The 27,461-nt window shown below is 41.8% G+C and overlaps 2 protein-coding genes across 5 annotated transcripts in view; both read left to right on the top strand.

Annotated features, from left to right (window-relative positions):
* SLC35F3 (solute carrier family 35 member F3) overlaps positions 1-3,524 on the top strand; it is a 184,357-nt gene extending 180,833 nt beyond the window's left edge. The window contains exons 7-8 of one of the 3 annotated variants that reach the window (XM_089529898.1): positions 544-633; positions 1,652-3,524. In XM_089529898.1, the coding sequence (XP_089386024.1) occupies positions 544-633; positions 1,652-1,896 (335 nt within the window). In that variant the 3' untranslated portion in view covers positions 1,897-3,524. The remainder of the gene's footprint in view (positions 1-543; positions 634-1,651) is intronic. The other 2 variants (XM_089529899.1, XM_089529900.1) reach the window with 2 other exon arrangements.
* Positions 3,525-18,816: 15,292 nt separating this feature from the next.
* On the top strand, positions 18,817-27,004 carry COA6 (cytochrome c oxidase assembly factor 6). Of its 2 annotated transcripts, none has more exons than XM_089529897.1 (3): positions 18,817-18,889; positions 24,262-24,413; positions 26,648-27,004. In XM_089529897.1, the coding sequence occupies exons 2-3, from the start codon at positions 24,270-24,272 to the stop codon at positions 26,741-26,743; spliced, it is 240 nt and encodes a 79-aa protein (XP_089386023.1). In that variant the 5' UTR covers positions 18,817-18,889; positions 24,262-24,269; the 3' UTR covers positions 26,744-27,004. The 2 variants fall into 2 exon arrangements, with proteins under 2 accessions (XP_089386023.1, XP_089386022.1); XM_089529896.1 differs by lacking the exon at positions 18,817-18,889 and adding an exon at positions 20,700-20,788.
* Positions 27,005-27,461: the final 457 nt, after the last annotated feature.

The following is a 27,461-nucleotide window of genomic DNA, read 5'->3' as shown; positions in this document are numbered from 1 at the left end:
CCCAAAAGTTTGTTTAACTGGCAGTACTTCTTTTACTAGTACAGCACAGTACACCTATACACACACTGTGAATCCTGAGTACTTTAGAAACCTCCATGTTAGAGCACATAGATAAAGGTAAAGATAGTCCCTTGACATGCATGTCTAGTCATAACTGACTGTAGGAGGCAGTGCTCATCTCTGTTTCTAAGCCAAAGAGCCAGGGCTGTCGGAGGACTGCTTTGCACCGAATGCTGTTACCTTTTCACCAAAGTGGTACCTATTTATCCACTTGCATTAGCATGCTTTCAAATTGCTAGGTTGGCAGAAGCTGGAACTAGTGACGGGAGCTCACCCCATCATGCAGCACTCGGGCCTTGAACTGCCAACCTTCTGATCTTCCAGGAAAAACCTAAAGAACTCTAATAACATTTTAATCCCCCCACACTTGTTGATAGCAAAATATTCAAACTGGTCTGCTTACAGTGAATTATGCGTGATGAAATAGTTTAATTTCACATCAGTTCTAATTATAAAATGAAATTGTTTCATTTCTTTTTTCAGCATTCAATATTTTATTAAATTTTGGGATTGCAGTTACATATCCTACTTTGATATCTCTTGGAATTGTGCTAAGTGTACCTGTAAATGCTGGTAAGAATTATTTTATTTTAAAATTTAAATTGCATGTATGTGCATTTAAAAATTAAGCTACAGATAATTTATACATCAAGATATGTATTATAACCACAGAGGATAAATGGTATTTTAAACAGCAAAAAGATTTGTAGTAGCAATATTAATAACTATAGTAACTAGCTAGTCCTCTATACAGTTAATACTACATTATTAGTCTGTGCATTAAAAACCTAGCATTTCAACATAGTTTTATTTCAAACGTATTTTCTTATTCACTATGGGCCCATTACAGAACTCTTACTCAGCTTCTGTTTGCTTCAGTGTAGAGAGAACATGAATGTTTCTCAGTATGCTGGGCCCTATATAAAATATTAGTGTAATGTCTTTAAGTATTGAAACCTTATCCTTAAATATCTATGAATCATTCCCAATCTAACATATGCATGTTTTTGAGTTAGACAAAAATGGGTATCAAGCAAGATATAAGATCCTGAATCCTAATTTTATTCCCAACTAGAAGAGACACATTAACCAATATGATTCAGAGCAAGTTCAGCTATTTCTCAGCTAGAGGGAACCCAGATTGTTTACTTATACCTTGAACCTCTCATGTGCACTGCACATAATTCATAGTCCTGGTTTGGGATCTTCAGGGGTGGGGCTTTTATTTAATCCAAAACAATTATTTATTATTATTTATTTATTTACGGTATTTATACCTCGCCCTTCAGCCAAATAGAGCAACTTCCAGACACTTTGGAGGTCTGTTTGAAATATCATGAGGTATTTACTGCGCAAAAAACCTACTGAACTAGCACAATTTTGGCTGTATCAGAAACAGTCTATAACCTGTTATCACAATATATACAGAATTCATTATCACCAGTGATGTTCAGTTTTATCAGCATTCTTTGGAGGCATTTGCTTGTGAGATTGAATTAAAATCCAGGATTTTTTGCTATCAGGTATATGATATTCTGTAGAATAGGTGTGCTTTCTAGCCCTAATTATACCCGTTTAATGTTTCATACAGTTGTGGATCACTATTCAAGTGGCATTGACTTCAACAGCTTCCGTGTAATTGCCATTGTGATCATCGGCCTGGGCTTCCTCCTGCTACTTTTACCAGAAGAGTGGGATGAATGGTTAATAAAGCTGCTTACACGCCTCAAAGTTCGAAAGAAGGAAGAGATTCCAGAAGGAAATGGAGACATTGTTTCTGGATTGCAAAATAAAAGCAGGAGAACACGTCCCTCCATGTCATCATTTACACATTAATATTATCTTTTTTAATGGAAACTTTTAACATTGTATGCTATAGTCCACAGGTCTTTTATTGCAAAGCACACATGTTCAATACATAGTGTACATAGATGTACAGTTTTGATAATAATAGAGTCCAAGGCTTCAAGTTTCAGCATGTCCAAAATTGCTTGCACTGTTTCACATCAGATCTTTCACTTTGAAAAGGCAAAAACAAAAATGTTTTTAAATGAATGTAATGTATAAATGAATAATATTTGCATATATGGTTTTAATGATCAGTCATCATGAGAAGCAGGGCATATATTTTGAACATTAGGTACTGAATGGCACATTGCACACTGTGATTTACAAATATATATGATATATATTAAAATAGAAGGGGGGGAGAGACAGGGAGATGCTATGCTATCATAAGCTTATTTTTTACCAGAGCTGTATTCTAAACATTTTCAAATAAACCAAAAGAAAATATTCATGGGGTAGGAAAGGGGGTGGGAGGGAGATTGCTTAGTGAATCTAACTGCACCTAGTGCCAGAGCAAAAATAAGGATAAAATGTTATGTTTTTGCACTTAAAGCATGAGAGGGGAAGCAGTCAAGGGTACCAGGGCACCACCAGCCAAGAATTTCTCTTGTGAAAGCTCCATTGAAATGAATGGCAGCTGTGCTCTTGTACTCCTCCCATCCATCTCAGCTGAGCTTGTGCAGGGAAAGTTCTCAGGGGATTGTGTGTCAAATCTTTAATTGTGCATGACTGCAATTCATGCTTAATCTCATGCAAGGGGAAATATATAGTGCCTTCTACAGAATTCTAGTCCACTCTCTGTGTAGAAATAGGTCACACTGCAAGTTGCTTGTGCTGGTTTTAAAATGTGAAGAGAGTGTTCTGCAGACACAGTGCTCTTGAAACTCCCAAAGAAATCAATGAGTGCCTGCTTCAAGCCACTGATTAATGGGAGTGCTGAACACTTGGGTAGAGTACAAGGTCTTTTTCTACAGTGAGATTTGCTTCACACTTCCATGGGGTTTCAGGTGGAGTCACTTCTCCTGACCTGTTGTACTATCAGCAAGGGGAGAATCATGTCCTCTGTGTAAGTACCTTGCTTACAAATTCATAATAAAGCTAGCAGCCACTTACAGAGGAACGCAATTTATGATGTGTACAATAGCAAGAATAACAAGGACCAAGAGGTGAACTGTCACTTGCTTTTATTCCATTGCTGTGAAACCTTTCTTTTTTAAGAAAAAGGACTTGCAAGATATTTCCATAAGTCTAACACTTTTTACAAAACTTGTAAGCACCAAGCTGTTTACTTTTACAATTTAGGTTTGCCATTAAATTTCTATCTGTGATAGACCATGTGACATGTACAAACAAACAGGCAAAGGTTATAGTTTACTATTTTTGAAGTTTACATTGCTGCATAAAAAAAAGGTTATTTTGAAATGTTGCCATAACCCAATGGTACCTGCTGTCTCCTTGGCATTTTTGTGTCGTATGGGGATGGCATTCACTTCTTAACTTTTTATTGAATCAATTTTGGATTCAATTATCTGCTTGACAAAACTAATAAAAGTACTGAAAGTTCATACCAAATCAATGGCTTCTGCTCTGCCTTCCTATTGTTCAGTGAACTTTTTACTATGGGCCCATTCACACTATGAAATAACTAGGTGTGAAATCTGGGTTATTTCATAGGCATTCACAGCCACCACCACCACCCCGAGTGCACTCATGCAGTTTGCAGGGGGACACCAAAAACCCACTTGACCCAGTGCATTTCTCAGCAGGCCACTTACCTCATCTTTTTCATGGCGCCACAACGATCCAGATCTTCAGTAGTGATCCGGATCACGTGTGATCATTTTAAACATGGAGGTGCCTCCATTTTAAAAACAATCTGGCATGTCCACCACCTCTTCCTCCCTCTTCCTCTTCCTCTCTCCCCTGCACCTGCTGCACTGCTGCATCCTCCTTTGGCCTCCTTCCTTCTGTTCTTCCTCTCCCCATCCCTATTGCCATTCCCCCCTCCAAGTGTGAATAAGCAATAAGTATAAAATGCCACAGAGAGATTCAACCATGGCAAACAGTGAGAACTTCAATTCAGAATAATATCATTGAGGAGACACAAATGTCTTCGGTAGAAAAACGGTAAGTGTAAATGAACCCTAAGAAACCTTGTGTCAAAGGGACAAATGAGTGGTGGACGAATGCCCACTGTCCAAGTTTCTATTGAAGGCCAGTGCAGATGACCATCCCACTGTCATATGTGCTGATCAGTTGTTTCAGGTCATTCTGTTTGAATTCTGCTTCTCCTGTACTCAGAAAGATAGTGAAATAGCAATATACTTTTTTGCGCCGTCACATGCACTTCAATTGTGTTCTTTCTTATGTATGATTCCTGCATACATACACAACCCTGTTTATTCCACCCCTTGCTCCATAATTAAACTTTAAAAAAATCTATAATAGTATAATTATGCAATTGCATAATTAAATAATGGTGCTGTTATGGACCCACCACCACACCCCACCCAGATTGGAAAGATGAGCACACACCATGTCACTTTCAGCGTTTTTTCTAAGAGAGTTCCTATGAGCTACCACTTGCCCAGTTCTGCTTTTGTATATTAATTATTCATCTTTGGTATGTGCGTATTGTGTGTCTTAAAGTTGTTGCCAATTATAGTGACCGTAAGGTGAACTTATCATGGGGTTTTCTTGGCAAGATTTGTTCATATATTTACTCCTTATTTACTCTCTAAACTTTTCCGGAAACCTGTGGTTTCTCTGGGTAGGATTACATCAGAATTGCATTACTCTCCTTGTTTATTTTTAAATTAAAACAATGCAAAAGAACCACAACCAAAACCCATGAGAATGAACGTACAGTGGTTCTCCTGGGAACTCTCAGGAGTCCTGGTATATTCCCAGCCCAACCACTGGAAGTAGTCTAGAGTTTCCCTGTTGGAGATCCCTGAGGAGGAGCAATGAAATTACACCCACACCATGCCCACTATGCTCTCATTGTTGCAACAAAATGGACCAAGATATTCACATCCAAAGTGGTTACTAAACCATAGAGATGTTGGAGGCCATTAATAGATTTTTTTGAGCAGGAAAAGAACAAATTTCCAATTGATCCAACAGCAGTACAATACAATACAGCACTGGGAGGGCCACAATGCTGTGTGGTAAACTCCTATGGCAATTCATTGCATGAGCAGTTTGACTTCATGTGAACCAAACCTCTATATTTTACTAACAAAGATGTTTACATCCTGCATGTGTGCAATACTATTTGTGCCCCTTTGGATGCCTAAGGGAATTATGTGATATTAGCTCACATAATTATCCTTGTTCTGTGATCTTAAGGGAATTGGTTCTTGTGTTGAAAGAAACTGTGGCTTTCTCACAGTTTAGAAACATCTATTCCACAGATGTACTGGAAAGATTTGGGGATTTTTGCCATCAGAATTGTTCCTATCCTTTCCCAGTGTTCTTCACTGCAGTTTCTTGGAGGCTAACCCTGTGGATGGACACTCTGAATTTGGTTTCTTGATATATGTAAGGGCCAGGAAAACACATGATACATAAATCTTAAATTCCTGCAATTGTTTAGAAACAATATTTTTTTTTAAGTCCTTGACAATTAAACATACCACTATTCTAGATCAGGATCATTCAGTATATCTAGAATGGTGATGTATAGATTAAGAATACTGAGGTATTCAAATACGGTACTGCAAATCTCAGACTTCAGTAATAGATTATATACAATACAGAGAATAAGTTGCTTTTTTTGTATTCAGATTGGTTTGAGAATTACTTTAGTGGTTAAAAGAAAGATGTAGCTGTACTGGACATAAAAAAATTTAGATTAGGGTAATACTGTTATACCAATTAATTAGAATGGATAATAACAAAAGTTTAGATAATAACAAAAAAATTGCAGGCTTTAAATTCATCATGGCACAGGAGACATTCAGACTACAATAATGTCTAGAGCAGGGGTCGGCAACCTCCGGCCCGCGGGCCAGATGCGGCCCGCGGAGGCCTGGCGGCCGGCCCCTGCCTCCCGTTGCCGCCGCCGCCACCACGACCGACCGTCGCAGCGTTTCGCCGCTCTGGGCGCCGCCATTTTGGGTGGCAAAATGGCGGCGAAGTCTCGCGCGACCTCCCTCTGGGGCTATGGGCGCCGCCATTTTTTCACCCAAAATGGCGGCGAAATCTCGCGCGACCTTGGGGGAGGTCGCGCGAGACTTCGCCACCATTTTGCCGCCCAAAATGGCGGCGCCCAGAGCGGCGAAAAGCTGCGATGGGCGGCTGCGGCGGTAGCGGCAGCGGCGGCGGGCCTTTCAGAGGCCCGCTACCATCTCTGGGGTCCTCCAGAAGGGCTCCGAAGGCGGCAGTGGGCCTCTGGGAGGCCCGCTGCCGTGCTTGGGGCCCTCCAGGAGGGCTCCGAGGGGGCAGGGGGCCTCTGGGGGGCCCGCTGCCGTCCCTGGGGCCCTCCAGGAGGGCTCCGAGGGCGGCAGGGGGCCTCTGGGGGGCCCGCTGCTGTCCCTGGGGCCCTCCAGGAGGGCTCCGAGGGCGGCAGGGGGCCTCTGGGGGACCCTTTGCCATCCCTGGGGCCCTCCAGGAGGGCTCCGAGGGCGGCAGGGGGCCTCTGGGGGGCCCTTTGCCATCCCTGGGGCCCTCCTGTAGGGCTCCGAGGGCGGCAGGGGGCCTCTGGGGGGCCCTTTACCATCCCTGGGGCCCTCCAGGAGGGCTCCGAGGGACGGCAGGGGGCCTCTGGGAGGCCCGGTGCTGTCGCTGGGGCCCTCCAGGGGGCCCTCCAGCGCTGGTGGCCCCCACCAGCTTTTTTGCCGGTCTCTGACGGGGCCTGGGGCCCCGTCAGGGGCCAGCAAAGGTGGGGAGGCCTGGCCCCCGGAGGGTGGAAGCTCTGCCCCCGGCACGCAGCCCCGCCCCGGAGGGTGGAAGCTCCACCCCCCGCATGTGGCCCCGCCCCGGAGGGTTGAAGCTCCACCCCTGGCTTCGGCCCCCCAGTCGCCTGAGGGACACCAACCCGGCCCCCGGCTCAAAAAGGTTGCCTACCCCTGGTCTAGAGGGCCCTGGACCTGACTGTTGCATGTGTTTTTACCATTGTACCATTGGCCACAATTCAATATCACAGTCTATATGGTGTAACTTTACACATAGTTAACTACATAGCAGAGGTTGTACAGAATCCATGGTAAATTGTGAATGCAAATCAGTACTTCCTTGTTGGTGTCCCGATGCAAATCAGGTTCTACTAATGCACACTGACAGTCCAGATGGGCATCAGGAGTGCCTGATGTACATCAGTGCTATTGCACATCGGTTGCAATGTGCATTAGCACCTATGTTGCATCATCCCAATGCACATCAGTCCCAGTATGCATCAGATATTTTGTTGGCTTCCCTACATAGCAAAATCATGGCAGTATCTGGTGAAAAGGACACTGTGAAACTGCTCAATTTTATTTCCCACAGATGTAATGTAGATGCAAGTCCCTTACTTAATTCCAGCCATTAAAAAGGGAGAGGAACTAACTGTACCAAGTAACAACTGTGTATTTTCTTAAAGTCATTCCCTCCTTTGCTGCTTTAGCTTCTACCTGTTGTTTTCTGAGGCTCTCTGTTAGTCTTAAATTCCATATTTTTCTCATAGGTGCTCTCTTCAGCACCTACTGAGTTCAGTTTTCACCTGTTCTTGTTTGTAATTCTGAGTTGTAGTTTTTGCTTTAAATCATTTCCTTGTATTACAACCATAATAAGCCTAACCTATTACGCTTCAAATAAAATTTCCAGCTTGTCCTTCTACTTCTTAAGGGTAATGGTACACAGTCATTTTTATAACATAGGCCAGTAGTTCTTAATCTATGGTCCACAGACACACATACCCTGGGGGACCATGTTGTCCTCAACAGGGGTCTATGAATGCTTGAAGGCTGCTCAGCCCACCTACATCCTGCATGTGGCCATGTGACAGGAGCTAAGGCAAAAGTTGTCTGTGCATGTGCCATTCAATCTACTCCAGCCACAAATTGGTGGGAAGAACCAGGAGAAAAGTCTTACCTCTCTCTCCGGAGCATCTGAGAGAAGGTTTATGGATGGTATAATTGTTAATGGTTCAGTGTTCAAGAATTATTGTTGTTGTTGTTGTTGTTGTTATTGGTTTTAAATCTTTTTAAGTCTTGGGACTTTTAAGTTTCCATGGCAACAAATGATATTTAAAGGGAGTCCTTGGTAAAGAAAAGGTTAAGAGTCACTGACACAAACAGTCCAGGCTTGCCAAAACTGAGTTAAATGGCACTTGTAGCCCAGTCCTATTAGACACACTCACAAAGAAATACTTTGTGGGTTATAGCCGTAAACACTCACCTGTGCATGTCCTCAGTTAATTTAAGGATTCCAGGGCGGGATACAAACCGCCGTTTTGCGGCGGTCTGCTGCCGCCGCCGGTTAGTCCGCGGGGGAGCCGGAGCCTCCATACGGCGCGACTCCTGCACGTCCAATACGTCAAGATGGCGGCGCCCATGTGGAAGGGGTGCCACCATCTTGTACGTATTCTATACGTACTAGGGTTAGGGGGGTGCGGAAGCACCGCCCCTTCCTAACCCTAGTACGTATAGAAGACGTACTATATGGCGCTTTGTATCCCACCCTAGAGATCACCAATAGACTATTGTTGACAAAAAGTGCTGATCAAGAAGAAAACTCTTGACTGACACAACTGTAATCCGTCCTTTTCATAGCCATTCCAAATTCACCAGAGTGGCTGCTCTAAAAATTAATTAAATAAAAGCTTAATTAAAACATTAAATTATAAATGAACACAAATTATCTTGGGTCCCCACTTAGAGGCTTTACACCTGGAGAATGTTAGAATGATAATTTTAGTAAGGTTAATGAAATTCTCTCCTCGTTTTCCCTTACAAATTGTTTTTGCAATTCCTAATATTCATAACTGTACAAGTTTTATCAATATCATTCTTTGGTCTTTTGGTTTTCACAATCCACTGGGGACTTACAAAAGAACAGACAATGGATTTTATCACATCTGAGGAACTTCTCTTAATTTTGAATGAAAAGAAAGTGGGGCCAGAACGCATTCACATGAATTCGCTAGTTCAGCGAATGTACGTGAATGCGAATTGCATTTGAACTGGCTTCCCATTGCCCGAAAATAGCATGCTATTGCCTGAGTTTGCATGTGCTAGTCTATCACGCAATAACATGAAACCCCGTGATTGCATTCAGATTGCCACTGGATTATACTTCCAATTTTCCTTGTCTGATAAACTCCAATCTGTCAGCACTTAGTAAGGAATGCCATGATTACAAGTAGTCAGCATGGCTTTCTCATGCTGTGCCAGACTAATCTTACCTCTTTTTTGAGAGAGTCACAAGCTTGGTAGATGAAAGGAATGCTGTGGATGTAGCGTATCTTGATCTGAGTAAAGCCTCTGACAAGGTTTCCCAAAATACCCTTGGAAAAAAGCTAGTAAAATGTGAGATAGGCAGTGCTACTGTTAGGTAGATTTGTAACTGGTTGACTGACCAAACCCAAAGGGCACACAACAGTGACTTATCCTCATCCTGGAGAGAAGTGGCCAGTGGGATGCCATAGAGTTCTGTTCTGGGCTGAGTGCTGTTCAGTATCTTTATCTATGGAGTTTATCACACGTGAAATTTGAAATAAAATCCAGAACCAATCTGAAGTGAAGGGGAAGCAGAGTCAATTCAAATCCAAGGCAATTCACGTGATGAATTATCTCACGTGAAGAGCGAAATTGTGGTCATTCCTGAGTCAAAGCGGAGCGAGTGCACATTAAATTATCACAGTGGTACATACCATGCAGATTCAACTATTCGAATTGGCAGCCTTGCACATGCTCAGTGGGGCTCTGGATGCATCGTGAACCTTTGCACTTCCAGGGTGAAGAAGGGCCACTTCCTGGTTTCTGTTTCACATGACTGCAACCCTCACGTGAATTGTTCCTGCCATCTCTCCCTCCAGCCTCAGATCGCCCCCTCCATTGTTCCCATCTCGAGGCTATGGAATTCTGCAAGTTGGAGCATGTTGTGGAGTTCTTGGCTCAAGGCTATGGATTTCTGGGACTTGGAGTATGTTGTGGGACCCAGAGCGGAGCAACAAACTCCAACTCCGAGAATTCCATAGCCTTGAGACAAAGAAAGAGTTAAAGCAGTGCCAAAATGGGTTATTCCTCTCCCTGTCACCTCTCCCCTCAGCCTCCGCTCGCCCCCTCCATTGCTCCCATCTCTGTGCCCTCCGTTCTTGAAGGAGCACTGGAAGCAAACAGAGCAAAACTGCAGCGCCGCATCATGGGAAATTTGCCACCTTAGAGGTTTGGGGGTTGTAGTCTTCTGTAGTGCTAGCTATTCCTCCCAATATTGTATTCCTGGTTTACTAAACCCCAAAGAAGGAGAAACAGCTGGTGTGATATGCTTCATATGATATTCTTGATAAACCCATGATGCTTACTAGTAATTGATGTCATGGGTTTTTAACAATTGATATCAACATTTTGACCAGTATCAACCTTAACCCAAATGGCCTACAGTTTTGCAGATCCATTATCAAGACATACCTATCTTTGCATGACTCCTGTCCTCCAGAATTTCATCCATTTGCTATAAATTCCAAAAGATTACATACAGCAGCTCTGAAAATGGCCCACAATAGAAATTACTAAAACATTTGGCTGCAGCTGCTAGTAAACAGTGCCCCCAAATATCAAAATGCACAGTATCCATTGGACCCAAGGAATATCAAAATGCATAGTGCCCAATTTGTTTTAGCATGAGTCAGAAAATCTAACATGAACTTTTACCATCCCTAGCAGGAAACATACAAAATAGTTAATTAAAAGGCCAATTCTAACCTGCCTGTCCCTTTAGCACTCTGAGTAGGATAAGACTTGTACTCATTTGAAGTATCTCATTTTCTCTGTCATCCTCATTATGTATCCTGAACCTCAAATCCATCCTTAATCTTTATTTCATTTGTTTTACATTTCCCAAGTTAAAAACAATTTCCTACAAAACACTGTACAAAAAGACTCCTGCCTTCCCTCTATTATCCATTAACATTTTGCCATTTTCCGCAAGCAGTGGGCTTATCTTCCCTTGTTCTTCTTGCCCACAGCAAAGTCAGCTTCTGGAAGGAAACCTCCAGTTGCTATCATCCCAAAAGTGCTGTGTAGCTATTAATAGAATCATAATAATTAATAATAATAATAATTTGTTTTATTTATATACCACTATTCCAAAGATCATAGCGGTGAACAGCAAGTAAGCTAATTAGCAAGTAAGCTAATTTGCCCCCAACAGTCTGGGTACTCATTTTAGTGACCTCGGAAGGATGCAAGCCTGAGTCGAGCTTGGGCCCTTTTGCTGGTCTTGAACTCGCAACCTTGTGGTTTTGAGTGAATGGCTGCAGTACAGGCATTTAACCACTGCGCCACCAGGTTGGAAGAGATCCCAAGGGCCATCTCCTGCCATGCAGGAACACGCATTCAAAGCACCCCTGGCAGATGGCCATGCACCCTCTCTTTAAAAATCTCCAAAGAAGGAGACTCCATCACACTCCAAGGGATAGTGAGCAAAAGATAGGACCTGGAACAATGGATTCCAACTACAGGAAAAAAGATTCCACCACAACATTAGGAAAACCTTCCTGACAGTAGAGCTGTTCAATGGTCAAACACAGTCCCATTGCTTTGGGTCTTATTCTCTGGAGCTGCAGAAAACATTATGCCTTCCTAAAAAACATCATAATTGTAAAGTGGGTGGGTCGGTGGGTGGGTATCTCATTCTAACAGCATGCTGCTAATCATCAAATGGCAATAAAAAATTTCCCTATATGTTTCATTCCCCCCCCCCTTTTTTTTTTTTTAAATGTATGCCTTAAACTAAAAACTACATGGAATCTGTGCATGGATGAAAAACATGCATACACAAATATTCTTATTTAGGACATTTAACTCAGCCATGTGAGAAATTGTTAGTAATTAATAACTATTAGCAAGATCTCAGTGACAGAAAAAGAACCTGAATATGGATATTATTATATTTCAAAAATATTATGAAATTTAGACTTTTAAAGCACTCTACCAACATGAATCAGTGTGCACAGATATTATTATTAGGAAGAGATCTAAGGCTAATGCCCAGTCATCCTTCCCCAGGATAGCTGCCAAAATTAATCTGCACAGTTCAAACGAAAGCTGTGAACCATTTGCCAATTGAAGTGTACATAAATCCAGATGCACAACTAAGACAAAAGGAAAATTGTTCATATTTCAGCTTCCTCAAAACTGGATGGACTTCTGTTCAAATGTAGACAGGAGCTGGTACTTGTGTGTATGTGCCTTCAAGTTGCCTGTCGACTTATGGCGACCCCATTAATTTCATAGGGTTTTCTTAGGAAAGGAATATTCAGAGGTGGTTTTGAAGTACATACTATAATTCCTTTTTCCTTCAGAGTTACATGTATCTGAATTATTCTGCATACCAAACTGTTAAGAGTTCTGCTCCAGTCCTGAAAAGTCAATAAATTTTACTGCTCTTTATTCACACAGGCTTTATGACTGCAATTTATAGCCCAGTTTGGATTCCATTGTACTTCACTAATTAAGTATATAACAGTTATAACACCTGTGCAATGAAGCTGTTAGTGGTATATGGGAAAATATTGTTAGTGATATATGGGAGGCTCTTTTCTTAAATAGTTATATAACTCTCCCCCCCCCCCTCAAGTTCCATGGAGCTTATTCTCTGACATCTAGGAGTAAGACTCACTGAAAACAGGGCAAGTTACCCCTGAGCAAATATGTATAGCATTCTAGTTAGCTACCTAGTATTTGGTGTCTTACAAGTATTTGAGTTAGCCTTTACACTTCGTACCTACTGCAGGCTATCTTGGATCTAAGGAACATCTTTCTCTACCATGCTCACCATGAAGATATGCAGTGCAGTGTGCTCCTTTACCAAAGGAACTATACAAGAAAGACACAGCAATAAGGCTTCTCTCAGTTTTAATACTAAACAAAATACAATGACTACTGAAAGCTTATAGAAGGTTGCTGCCACTGATGAAAAGCTAAATCTGTTTTCTCCTAAAGCCAACTTCGTTTTTATTAAAATGTAGCACTTTTATTGAAAATGATACATGAAACAGACTTTTCACTGCTATGGTCTAGCAGTGATGTACTAACTATGGTTAGTACTTGGATGGGAGATCACCAACCAATACCAGATGATGTAGGCTATATTTCAGAAGAAGGAAATTAGAATACTACCTCTTGAGTATTCCTTGCCTAAGAAAACCCAATGACATTCATGAAGTTGCCATAACAAATGACTTGAAAGCACACACACAGACACAATGCAGAATATGTATTGTTATCACCTTACAGTCCAGTGGTAGATAGTAAGAACCTAGTCTATTCTAATAATTGCAAATGAAACAATTCTTAATATTTGGGATCTGTTTGTAGGACATCACAGCCACATATATCCTGTAACAGTTGCCAACATATACCTCTGTTTTATTGGCATTAAAATAAAAACCCATAACAGCCTACCACATTCAGGACTTTTCTCCTTACTCCTCAGAAGGATAATGTTTTTGTTCTAATTCTGACATAATCTTGCCAATTCCTGGTTCTTTCAGCCATGCATGCCATCTCCTGTCAACCATGCATTCTGCAGAATCACAAACATTGGTTACAGGGTATCCAAAGGATTCTGTTGAACTGCCAACATGAACACCTTTCCAGTCCTTTTGGCCGCAAGCAGTGCAGGCTCAGGGAATTTACTCAGGGAATTTACTACTTGCCATGCTATTGTGGGGCATATGCAGTCACTTATCCTAGACTATTTTTTCTTTCTTCTTTGTTTTACACAATGTTTTCTTTGGTGAAAGCTACTCATTATTAATGGCTATCTTTTCTTTCCTTTGTTATTACACAGATTTGAAGGACAATAGTGGAGCTTAGAAAAAAACATTATAGTAGCATCAGCTAATGCCAAAATATTATAGGAGTATGCAAGTCAAAAAGTGCTATAGGTCTGCCTGCAGTATCTTGCCAGTTTGTTTGTTTTTTTTGGGGGGGGGGGGGAGGGGGTTGGCAGGGGAATACAGCCAAAAGCATTAAAGTGCAGCCCTCACTTAAATATTGTCAAAACCATGTCAGTTCAAAATTGCAACACCTTAGTTCCCATAGAAACACAAGTCACCATTTCTTATTGTGCTGCCAGCAGAAGGTAAAGGTGCCTAAAGTTTACGGCTTGCTCTTCTATAGAGCGAATTTACTCATCTTGCATGTCCAAAACCCATCTATGTCAAGTCAAAATCAGCCTTTTCTGTCAATTTAAGATTAGACATCAGTCAACAAGTTAGCACCCACACACCGTTCCACATTCAGAAAGAAACTGGTCTGCTTTAGCATCTTCCTGCTTGGGAGCAGCAGTTTATTTGCCCCAGGAAGAGAGTCCTTTCGTACTACCTGGAGCAGTAGTTCTCACTAGTAGCGCCACTAGGATTGGTGTCACCTGGTGTGGTAACTCATGGTGTCATCCTCCCAACATTGACCTCCTCCTGTCCCACACCATACAGAATCTTTAGTTTTTGTGTGTGTGTGTGTGTGCGCGCGCGCGGGCTAATGTTACTCATTAATTGTAATTCCTGCATATCATTCAGTGTCATGGTAATAGTTGTGTGATATAGATTTTTCTAAGTACCAAAGTACCAAATCAAATTAATCAGGACAAAACAAGTGAAGCAGCAATTTTCAATGTATTAGTTACAATCTTGCAAGACGGGGTGTCTCAGGCAAGTAGGCACACCGTCTGAGGTTTTACACAGTATTTTTAAGACATTTTCTGTTATAATATTTCTATCTCATTTTTTTATTGGCCAGATCTAGACGTGTGATCAATTTTAAGACCTCCTTTTCATGTATGTAAAAACTCCACCCATAACATATCTCATCATACATCTCATGACCATTTAAATTAGTCATTATAGATTCATAAGTGTGTTCTAATATTCATAGCCCCCTATTATGCATGGTCAGTCTATGTCAAATATATAAAAAGTCACCCTTTTATAAAAAAAAGTATTCTTGTCAGTTAGTGAGAATAAAACTCCCATATCTCTTGATTTATTTCTTTGATTTTTTTTATTTGATTTATTTTTCCCTTGTAACATTGTCCTTGATTTACAGGTGCAGACAAAAGTTTTTTCCTTTGAAGCTTCTTTGTCTAATTTAACTGCTATATTTGTAATGCAAGTCTATTTCATTATTTATATATATATATATTTAAACAGAACACTTAGCCATTTTGATAATCTTAATAGAGCCAAAAAAACACTATTTAAAATAACTGCCCAGCATATTTTATAAGTCTAGCTTGTTTATTATCGAAGATATAAACCCCCTTTATTCTTGTAAAACAATATATTTATTAAATAACAGTGTTATAAAAAGCTTATCTAAACTTTCTTTTATTAACCTATATATTTTTATAAAATTCCCTTTCAGCTAAAGGCCTCAGCTGACCTTTACTCAATCCTATTAGAATAGATATATTGATTATAATAGTATACATGTATATATGTGGTTCCATATTATCTATATATGTAATTAGAGATGCCATATTCCCCCTGCAGGCGGGACAATCCCGCTTTTGGCGGTCTTGGCCCGCTCCCGGTCCAGTTTCCCTCCAAAAGCAGGACTTGTCAGCGCAACTGCTGGGGTCCAACAACCACTGTCAGCAACTCAAACGAGTCTTGGGGTTAAATCAGACCCTTGGAGCAGAGCTGGCAAATTTCCAGAAGCCAAAGCGTGGCTCCAAAGTCCAAGTTGGGATGACAGCAACTGGATGTCTTCCAGGAACTGCAGCAATGCAGGAACCTCCAGGGACACACAGCAAACCGATGCTATAGCTTCTTCTGATGAACCACCAGAGAAACTAAGTCTCCCAAAGTGCTCTTTATTCACAGTGCTATTATACAAAACTAGATCTCTAAAACTCCAAACCATACCAATCCAACTCCTTCTACAAACCCACAAACAATCCCTTGCAACCCCTGGGTTTATATAGTCTCCAGACCATGTGGTCTCCCAAACCCAGTGAGTTCAAGTGTGTAACCATGTCATGTGTCTCCTGTGCAATCCAGACACATGGTTTCATCATCCATGGCTATGTGCACTTGGACACTGAAGAGTCCTTGACACAATGAGCTTCAGCTGTGCTGATCAGCCTTGCCACTCTGCTGAATGCTCATGGCCAAACACACACACATCAAGCATTTCCCTGTGTGCTGTGTTTTAACCCTTCAAATCCCTGACAGGACTGCCCCGCCCGCAGCCACCCTCCTCCTCCTCCGCCCTTGCGCGCACCCTTCTAATGGCCACGTGCGGCCGCATGGGGCAGCGGGCCCTCCTCCTCTTCTGCCCTCGCACGCTCCATTTCTATGGCTGTGCGCGGCCGCATGGGGCCAGCAGGCCCTCCTTCTCTTCCACCCTCGTGCACTCCATTTCTACGGCTGCGTGTGGCCACATGGGGCCAGCCGGCGGGCCCTCCTCCTCCTCCTCTTGCTCCCTTTCTATGGCCGTGCGCGGCCGCTCTTGTCGCCGGCTGGCCACCCACCTCCTCTCCTCCTCCACGACTGCGCCGAGCCCAGGAAGCAGCTGCCCAGGCGCGCACCGGCCTCAAAAGGGAGCTGGTCCCCTTAAGGAGGCAGAGGAGCAGAGGAGGACTCTGGGTCAGAGGGAGGGGAATCGGTGCCAAATACAAACAGGGAGAGGAGCAGGATTAAGAGGAGGTGAGTGGCCATTTCAGGTCGCCCTTGTTTTTTATTTACTTTTTCAGGGCAGGCCTGTTTAAGAGAGTCAGTGTGGTGGAGTGGTTTGTGTGCATTTATTTTTTTTATTATTTTTGTTTATTTTTATTATTATTAATATCCAAGTTTCCCTTTTTATTTTTTTTGTTAATTAACAATGTTAATTTAAATTTAATTTAAATTTTTTCGCGTGTCCTCCATTTTTTAAAAAATGTGTCCTAAGTTTGAAAATGTTGTCCTACATTTGTCCCAGTTTGGAGGTCCTGACTTATGGCAACCCTATATGTAATCTAATTATAGCATATGTTTATATAGTCTGATACGATTTCTACTTTATTCATATGTTTCTAACTCTTATTAAATCCTATGTGTTTGATTCAAATCCATTTCTCTCAATAGTTGTGATGTAAACAACTAGCAAAATTTAAATTATATCTTTAAATTACAATATCAGCCACACAGCCCCAAAGCATTTACATATGCATACATAGGGGGTCAGTCACACTTACATTTTTTGCATAGAGAGATTTGCATCTGCAAATTGATTCAAAATCGATTCACTGTTCCTGCTATGTTTTAAGACAGCGACTCTTTCTGTGGCATTTAAATCTAGTTTGACGTTCTCATTCGCCAACGTTCTGGATCAAAATGCAGGCACTTCCATTTCCTGAACAGTGGCTGCGCGAAAACTGAAAGCACATTCACACTATCACAGATGCGGATTGTTGCGGTTCTTAAAAAAAGAACCACTAAGTGATCCGGTGCCAAATGCACCGGTTTAAATGGGCTTTTCGGTTGCCCCCCACAAACTGCACCAAGTAGAATCAGTGCAAGTCTGAACGACAGGGAAATAACCCGGTTTCCAAACTGGGTTAATTTGTAGTGTGAATGAGCGCATAGTTTAATGTGGTTGAAGTGAAAATTTGGTAAAAGGGGATGTTTTTTAAAGAAAATTTAAAAAGGATAAAAATGCTATTTAAAACAATAATTTGATTTAAAAAATTGATTTTAAAGAAAAACTTGGGTCCTCTCCTTTCTCCTCCCACTGAGCCTCTTCAGCCACACCATCTCTTCAGTGTTTTAAAGGGGCGCAGGCAAATGCCACAGCCCATTGCTGCCAAAAGGCAGGTGTTTGGGGAGCAGTAATGTCACACACACACACACTGAGGGTGTCACCCAGTGTAGTCCGTGCCACTGATTCTTGTCTCAAGATTCATGTGTCACTGGTGGGACTCAGAAATAGTTGAGGGCAGCATCTACACTACAGAAATAACGCAATTTGACACTACAGTACTTTAACTGTCATGGCTCAATGCTATGGAATGCTGGGATTTGTAGTTTGGGGGGATATTTTCCTTTTGCTGTCAGAGAGCTCTGGTGCCACAACAAACTACAAATCCCAAGATTCCATAAAATGGAGCCGTGACAGCTAAAGCAGTAGTGTCAAACCAGATTATTTCTGCAGTGTGGATGCAGCCATAGAAGGGGGCTGATGTATTAGAACAGTGGTCCCCAAACTGTGCTCTTTTTCTTTAAGGGATTTTGGACTTCAGCTCCCAGAATCCCAGATTATTGGCCAACATGGCTGAGGCTTCTGGGAACTGAAGTCCAAAGTCTCTTAAACGGCACAGTTTGAGTTCCAATAGGTACCTTTTCATTCACTTGATAGGGCCTTATATGTTAACTCCTCTGTTTAGCATATGAACTGGGTTGCATTTCTTTTATTCTTTTGCCATAACGTGTGCGTGTGTGTACTCTTATCCATTCCCTTCTGGTGCCACCATAAACTACAGTTCCCAGGATTCCCTATAGCACTGAGCCAGGGCAGCTTAAGCGGTCTCAAACCGCGTTATTCCTGCAGTGTGTTTGGGACCTTTCTTTATGTCTTAGGCGAGGGGAGGGGGAGGCCCAGCAAGAGGCCGCCGCGTCTCCTAGCAACGAAAGAATGCTGCCACCGCAGCGCCGCGCACGCGCATTGAGTCCAGCAGCGCCTCCCTTTCTACAGGAGCTTAGGGCAACGCCGCCCAGCCAATCGTTCGCCTACTTCCGGTGTGGGTCACCTTGCTCTACATCCGGGCATTCCATGCTGCGGCGGAAGTGCGGCGGGTAAGTGAAGGCGGAGGGTCTGGAGTCCTGGGAAAGGGAGTCCACACTGGAGAAATAGCCCAGTTTGGCACCGCTTTAACCCTTTTTCTGACTCAAGGCTATAGGATTCTGGGAGTTGGAGTTTGTTGTGAGCAACATGCTCTTAACTCCAAGAATTCCATAGCAGAGAGCCAGCAAAGAGTTAGAGGAGTGCCAAACCAGGCTATTTCTCCAGTGTGGATGCAGCCTCATAGGGCTGGTCCCTTCCAACTTGGGTTCTATGGAAGAGGGAATATACATTTTAAATCATAAGAGTTGGAAGAGAGAGCAAGGGCCATTCAGTCCAACCCCATTCTGCCATGCAGGAACTCTCAGTCAAAGCATGCCCATTGACAGGTGGTCTCCTTCCTTTGAGTCTTTAAGCAGAGGCTGGATGGCCATCTGTCAGGGATGCTTTGGTTGTGAGTTCCTGCATGGCAGAAGGGGCTTGGACTGGATGTGCTCTCTTCCAACTCTATGATTTTTGTAAACTTTTGAAGACTTAAATGTATTTTGCAGCACAGCCTTACACCCTCATTTGAGAAATATAGTGATCCCTCTACGTTTGCTGGGTGAAGGGCCCCGTGAATGTGGGGGGAAAGAACCCTTTCTTAAGCTGAGAGGACACCCCTCTAGGAAACTAGGTCTGTGCTGGAGGACCTACAAATGCCTGGATAAGGGTTTTTCCTAGGAACTCTATGGTCAGCTTCTGGCAAAGTTGTGCTGGAGGACCTAGAGATTCCTAGGGAGAACATATTAATCAAAACTGCACAAATAATCGAAGCCACAAAAGTCAAAGCCGTAAACGTGGAGGGCTAACTGTACTACATTCTGTGGAGTTTAATTCCATAGATAGATAGATAGATAGATAGATAGATAGAGGAGTGTAGCTTAAAGTTCTCTGTCTGCCGCCCCCCCCCCCCCCCCGTTGTATTCATGATCTTTAAAACGTGAACTTATCACTTTATAGAGAAACTTTCATTTTAGTGGAGTTTTTTTAATTATTAAATTCTTTATTCAACTCAAAGAAACAACAAAACAGAACAGAAAACAAGACCACACCCAATAAAAACTATACTGAACAAATAAAATAAAATAATAAACACATTATAAATGTCTTCCAAATTAGACCTACTACTATATAACTATATGTCATTGTTACTCCAACTTAAACATAACCTTATCACCAAATAATTCCTTATCTCAGTGATACCAACTAAATTTCAGCCAATTTATACTTAAAACAGTTTATAAAACAGAGTGCAAAATGTATACATCTACTCAATGACAGATATATCACAGTCCCCAAACCTTATTCTCATTAAATCCCCTTTGCCCTTTTCATATATTCCAGAAATTCCAGTTTCTAAAAACAACATTTTTTCTGATCTATTCCTTAATAAATATGTAAATGTATGCATTTCTGCTACTTCCAATGCGTTTTAAGAAGAAGGACTATCAACTCTTTCCCAGTATTTAGCACAAACTGTTCATGCTGCTGTCACCCTGTGTCCCTCTTTTTCTAATGTAGAGCCTTCCTCAAAAATCCCACATTTTCATTGTTTAGTTTCGGTTGCTTTTAACAAGGCCAGCATAATTCCCCTTCTGAATTATGCTTTCTAACAAAACTCTCTTGTGGATGTCTGTTGGGATGGTGAATTTTGGGATGAAAGGTAGCCATTATTTTCCATATACAGGAGAAGAGCTGTTGTGGCACAGTGGTTACACTGAATGGTTAAAACTAAGATTCATATCCCCAATAATCCCCAGTGCTTGCTGGATATCCTTGAGCCAGGCTACGAATTTAATATCTTACCTATCCTGACCCAAGAGCCCTGTGGAGCAGACAGATGGATCACCCAGTCCCTCTTCCTCACTATAGTATGTTTAATTTATAGTAGTTACTGCTAAATCTCTTTGTATAAATTAGCATGTAGAAAATATTTTTCCTTTTTTGGTGATACATTTCATTTTTCCTTCTCTTTTTTTGAAATGTATACATCACACCTTACATCACACTTACTCTTTATATGATGTCTCTTCTCTATCCACCAGTTCCCCAAACAGTGGCAATAAAATGAAAGAACAAGAAATGAAATGGAAACAAATTGGAAGCCATTGCAGTAATATATGCAGTAATATGTATTATATATATATTATATGCAGTAATATCAATTGTATGTTTGACAGTAGTGTGACTGCTGTGTTTTGTACTAGTTTAGCTTCTCCATGCTTTCCTGGGACAACTGTAAACAGAGCACATTACAATAACTTAGTCAAGAGGCAATTCAACCAGCGTGGCATATGACTCTGGAGACCAGTGTTTGATTCTTAGCTTGGCCATGGAACCCACTGGGTGACCTTGGGCAAGTCACATGCTCTCAGCCTCAGAGGAAAGTAATGGCAAACCTCTTCTGAACAAATCCTGCCAAGAAAACCCTATGATAGGATTGCCATAAGTCAGAAATGTCTTGAAGATACATAATACAACAACAAGCCATAAATCACTGTGGCCAGATCATTTCCCTAGGAAGGCGCTCAGCTGATGAGCAGCTGACATTGGCCAGAGGTCCTAGCTACAGCAACTATCTGGCCTTCCAGGAGTTGTGGTAGATCCATGAACATGCCTAGGCTATGAACCTGGAAGGAACATTCATAGGGAAGACATACCCATCCAGAACAGGCTGTAAACCCAGCCCCATGCTGATAACTGCTGAATAATAAACTTTTATCTGGTCTAAGCTAAACTTCCATTTGTTTGTTCACCCATTCCAGAATTACTCTCTCTATCCAGACTATCATCTATTTTCGGCTGCAGCTTATATGCAGGGACTAAAGTGGGACTCCTTTCATGGAATCTGCCCACTGATTTCTGAGCCAAACACCTCTATTTTCAAGGGTATGTTGGTGACACATTTTGAGCCATATGACAAGATAAATCTGTCATGGCTGGGCAATGTGTGGTTGTCCAGATAATGGTCTCTAGCCCCCATTATCCTTCACCATTTGCTATGCTGGCTAGAGCTGATAAGAGTTGAAGTCCAGCAGCAATATTTGATGGTCCACATGTTTCCCACATTTTTTTCTAAGTGGAAATCGGACCAGAATAAATGGCATAGAAATTCACATTCCTTTTCTCTTTACTGTGGAGTTCAGTAGTTCATGTTGCTCACGTGTAATGTAAACTGTCGAACTAATAATGCTAAAAAGGAAGGAGAATATGGGAAATCCCCAGCAATAGATACCTACAAGCTTCTTATAACTTTTCATTTGAAAATCTGAGATTATCTTGAATGTTTAAAGTGGATGGTAAGCTCTTGGAGAGAGTCTATGTTGAATACAGCTTAGTATGCTGTTTGCTAATGCAGTGTTAAGTAGTAAATGTTAGTAGTCTTAGAATTTCAAATAACACTTCCTATTTTGTATGAATATGGATATGAAAAGATAGTTGTGGGCCCTTGTTATCTTAGCTACAAAATGTTCAATAGAGAGACTTGACCAGAATTCCTTAGAGCACTTGTGGATTCTTAGTACTCACTACAGTTTGTACAGTCTTTTGTGATGCAGGTGATGAATAGGCTCCTGAAAGAAAAGTTCAAGTTACCAGTGTTTCTAATATTGCTATCTTGTTGCCAAAAGGCAGGCATAGGGCTCCAGCCTTCTTCCCCCTATGTCAAGAAGCCAGGCATTGAAGGAAATAAATAGATATTCTGGTTCTTTCAGAATGGAGATGCAGGCCCCTCTGATTCTACCTGGCAAGAAGTGGTGTATCTCAGATAGGCTCATGGACCGGTGCTACATTTGTTTTTCCAATTATTTTTGAGTAATTTATTTATGAATAAAACATAATGCTGATTAATCTTCAAGCAATTAGACATCCTTTCTTATGGAAGGAAAATGGTACAGAAATATTCTTGGCCAAAAATTGCTCTCAGATGCCAAAGACTATTAGAGGATTATCCTGTTTGTTCAATAGTAGGTGTGTTCCTTAAAGAGGACTTTTTAAACAGTGGCAAGGAATCCCATAATCTAAAATATTTGAATATAATAAATTGTGGATGTGCAGTGGGACCTCTGAGTAGAGACGTAAAAAATATTTGGAAATTTTTCATTCCCAAAGAGAACTTATGTCCTGACACATTGATACACCCTCCAATCATTGCCATCCTCACAGTATTGACACACCCTATAAAAATGTGACTCACCCCTCTCCAGGTTGGCCCTGCGCTTCCAACTCTTGGGTGCCAATCAGTCACCTTACCCTTTTACTTTTAGGATCCCTTATTAAATCTGGTACTTGGGCCTCAGAGTGGCTACTTTTCTGGAAAAGCGGCTGTGTTGGTCAGTGGGTTCAGTGTGGTAAAGTTCTCCCTTTCAGCTCTTAAATAAAAACGGACACAGTTGTAGAAAATAAAACTAGTAAAGATTTATTATATAATAATTAAAGTAAACATGATCCACATTCCCAGCTTTCAGAAACCCATTCAGATCTTTTCCATTCCCCCAGTGGCCCATGATATTGCCCCCAATAACCCACACCACAGCATTCTGTGATTGTCTCACTTCATCCAGGCCTCCCCAGGTTCTCACTTCACAACAGCGACAACATTTTTAATATTTCAGGGCATTCTTTATCCCCCCCCCCCCAAAAAAAAAAGCAAAAAGTAAGTGTTTTGTGCCAAAACCAGTCCGTTTTATGCAAGGGAAATGCTCTCTTTCACACTACACAGTTTTGGCACTTTGTTACCAGCACTTTTAATTATTATGGTTTCATTTTATAGAATTCTGGGATTTGTAGGGGGTTTTATGTACTTAGAATTCCCAGCCAGAAAATTCTAATGCCTCATTAAACTATACATCCCAAAGCCCATAGGATGCAGCCATGGCAGCTGAAGTGGTATCAAAGTCATAATTATTCATATGCTGGCCATGTGCCATAATAAATTATTTCATTTCATTTCATAATTGTTCAGTGTGAAAGAGAGCATTTTAAAGCACATTTTTAAGTCCAAAAATAGGGGGAAATTAACCCTTACATTAGAAGAAATGTTCTTAATTTCTTAAACTCAAAGTGTAAAGAAAGCATTTTAAATAAGTAAGCTTGGTGGTCATCTTATTCTCCCCTCACTTTATACTCAAATTCTGTGCAGACATACATGTGAGTTTGCATTGAACACAGTGACTTTCAAGTAAATGTGGATGCTTGAATTCCCAAGCATAGTTGTTGGAAGGCTTTACCAGTGAACTCAATAGTAGTACTTTCTTCAAGTGTTACAGTGTAAAATGATAACTGATCTGAACTGTGGAAATTAACAAGCCGTTCAGAAATGAAAACTGTTATTTTTTTATACTAGTGACAAAAATGTCAGCACCGTCAATGAAGGAAAGGAAAGTGTGCTGGGAAACCCGGGATGAATATTGGAAGTGCTTAGATGAAAATATGGAAGACACATCTAAGTGTGAGAAGTTTAGGTGCTCTTTTGTAAACGCATGTCCTCAGCAGTGGGTAAGTAGCACTAGTGTGTGAGTATGATTAATTGGGTACATAAAGTCATAGAAATTAGACTTGCTTCCTGTCTACTGATACATCTATATCTCCTCATTAACAACAGTAATGTAAAAATGCAACACCTTGAAGACAAGACATATATTTTGGTATAAAAGTTCATGGACTATAGTTACATTATTGAACTATATAAATAAAACATTATTATTATTGTTGTTGTTGTGTGTGAAGTGTTAGCCAGAATTTAAGGGTGTGTACACAAACACACTTGAGTATACCTGGGAGGCACAGTGTGGAATTCTGAACAGTGATATCAGAAGTTATATGCATATAGTGATAGTTACCCTACCAACAGTAGATATTTACAAGAGTTTCTGTCACTAACACCAGGGAAGCAGGTTAGGAGATAGCTCTGCATGCCTAGTACCACACCCTCCAACTGTCCAGCAACTGTCGAGCAATGGGAGGGGGCCATGGTTGGAAAGAGATAGCAGAGGTGAGTCAGACAATAGAGAGGTTTCAACTGGGAGGAAGGAATGGGAGCTTTTTAGATGGAGTGTAAAGGCATGTGCCCATTCCAAAATAACACTCATGGGGTGCCATCGTGACGTGCTAGGGTTGCCTCTGGGCGCTCGGCCCCCTGAGGCCTAACTCTAGCACGTGATGAGGGCGTAATCATGGCAGCTTCCCATTACGTCATATGTGCGCCACCTCCAAATGGAGTGGCACGCGTGATGCCCTTGCACCATCCCAGGCCGCTTACGGCGTCCTAGGCACGGCACTAGAAGGAGCTCCGAAATGGAGCTCCTTCTGAGGGAATGCCTTGTTCCCGCAGCCACCAAACGGCTGCGGGAATGAAGCCGGGAGAAAGGGGCCAAGTGGCCCCTTTCTCTCCTGGCTGCGGCTCCCGAGGTGTCCTGGGGCATGAAGCCCCAAGGACACCCCTTTTTGGGACCAGGGAGGAGCGGCATTTTGCCACTTCTCCCTGGTCCTGAAAAGTGCCAGATTGTGGCTGCCCTGGCCCCAATCCGTGCCTTAATTGAGCAGCTGCAGGCCGCCCCAAAGGGGCAGTCTGTATCCCGCCATAGAATCAAGAGTTGAAAGAGACCACAAGGGCTATCCAGTCCAACCGCCTGCCGTGCAGGAACTCACAATCAAAGCATCCCTGACAGCCATCCAGCCCCTGTTTAAAGACCTTCAAGGAAGGAGACTCCACTACTCTCCGAGGGAGTGTATTCCACTGTCGAACAGGCCTTACTGTCAGGAAGTTCCTCCTAATGTTGAGGCGGAATCTCTTTTCCTGTAGCTTGCATCCATTGTTCTGGGTCCTGTTCTCTGAAAGCGTGTTAACAAACTTAAATTCCAATTCAGTTATCTAGAAATAGATTGTGTCCTGATGTTTCTGATCTCACATTTAGGTTTCTTTGTTGCTCAGTAACCATTCTTCTCTAATGTATTCCCTCAATGTATTACCCTCTTGGGTACTAGTAATAGGCTTTGAGTGGTCTTGCTGACAGCCATTTACTCATCTTCCAGTGTGAATCTTTCAGCATAACAATATTAACATTATGAAATAAAATGAAAGCTAGTATGGTATAGTGGTTAGTTGTTGGACTGGTTTGGAAGATCCAAGTTTTGTCACTCAGCCATGGAACTCAGGGCCAGCACAGAATGGCTCAAAGGTGGCTTGAGGCCACCCCTTTGAATGCTGGATCGGGGCTGCAGCAACCGCATGCCGCAGCTCCAATCTGGCTATTTGCCGGCTCAAAAAGATGGGGCAGAAAGCCACTCCTGAGTTGGGAAAAAGCTGGCTTTTCTCCTGCAGCGGGGGCTTTGCGGTGTACAGCGTCTAAATGCCATGCTGCCAGTATGCTGCAACACTGCCCACCATGTGGTTGGGCAGCCGACATGACGTCAGCTTGGGGGCAGTGTCTAAATGTCATGCCCCCACACCACCCCCAAGTTGGCGTATTGTGCTGGTCTACTTCACCTGTAAGTGACCTTGGAAAATTCACTTTTATTGCATCATGTCCTAACTTTACCTCACTTTATACTTGATACTGTGAGTATAAAGTGAGACGGAAGAGAGCCATGTAAGCAGCTCAATATAAATATAACTAATATAATAAATTAAAAAATGGTCAAAGATGGTTTGGGATTGTGGTTTTATTTGGGTTACACTAGGATTTTGTTGTGTTGGTGTGGTTTCCTAACAGTGATGTTGTTTAAAACAGGTTAAATACTTTGATAGAAGAAGAGATTATTTAAAATATAAAGCACAGTTGGAAGCAGGAGATTTTCAGCCTTCAGAGACAACCAAGACGTCATAGTTATTTGCCCATTTTTATGAAGATGATCGCCACAAAGGTTACAGAAGAACCAGTACCAGCATGAAACCTAAAATGTCAACAACAGTAAAGGACAATGACAGTTTCTACCTAAAGAGCATGCCAGTGTGCTTACCTAGCATTGGTGTGAAAGCTCTAGCTCACCTGTTCTGGGAAGTGGTTGTTGGAAGGGACGGGCCACTCATCATGTTTGAACTGAAAATTTGCCACTTCCAATAAAGCACAACAGGTGTGCTGATTCAACTGAAGTCTTATGTTGCAAATTCATCAATTTTCTTTTTTTGCTGTTTTCCTTTTCTTAATAAGGCTTTTACATGCATTTTGATGTTCCTTTTTTTGAAGACAAATAAGATGAACACTGCTGTACAGTTCTGCTAAACCGTGAATGAGTGTGCACACTTAGTTTGTTTACAGAATTACATCTTCAGTGAACAGCAGCCATTATGGTTTCAGTACTATTTGGATTTTTAAAACTATATTAGTTGATCCAGTGTGTATCTTGTACATGTGTGGGGGCAGGATTCCTTAAATTATGAATCAAAAATTTTAATTGGGTCCATGCAAGCATTAAAACCTTATGTTTGGCTAAAACAAATTACAAAATCCTGGGCTGACGGCATCTTATAAACTACTCATATGGCACCTGCAACCATGTGGAATGAATCCTTTTGAGTATGTTATGTTAGGTGCCAAAACAAGT

Source organism: Sceloporus occidentalis, unplaced genomic scaffold (assembly GCF_023333645.1).
Source record: "Sceloporus occidentalis isolate IW3139 unplaced genomic scaffold, rSceOcc1.0.p SCAF_6, whole genome shotgun sequence".
NCBI classification, from domain to species: Eukaryota; Metazoa; Chordata; class Lepidosauria; order Squamata; family Phrynosomatidae; genus Sceloporus; species Sceloporus occidentalis.
Note: the sequence above shows the minus strand (reverse complement) of the source record. Positions and strands in the feature narration are given on the sequence as shown.

Coding starts and splice junctions, on each gene's coding strand:
- COA6 (XM_089529896.1), top strand. CDS start 20,758: ATGGATCACCCAGTCCCTCTTCCTCACTATA. Junction 20,789..24,261: donor AGTCCCTCTTCCTCACTATA/GTATGTTTAATT, acceptor TTTTTATACTAG/TGACAAAAATGTCAGCACCG. Junction 24,414..26,647: donor ACGCATGTCCTCAGCAGTGG/GTAAGTAGCACT, acceptor TGTTTAAAACAG/GTTAAATACTTTGATAGAAG.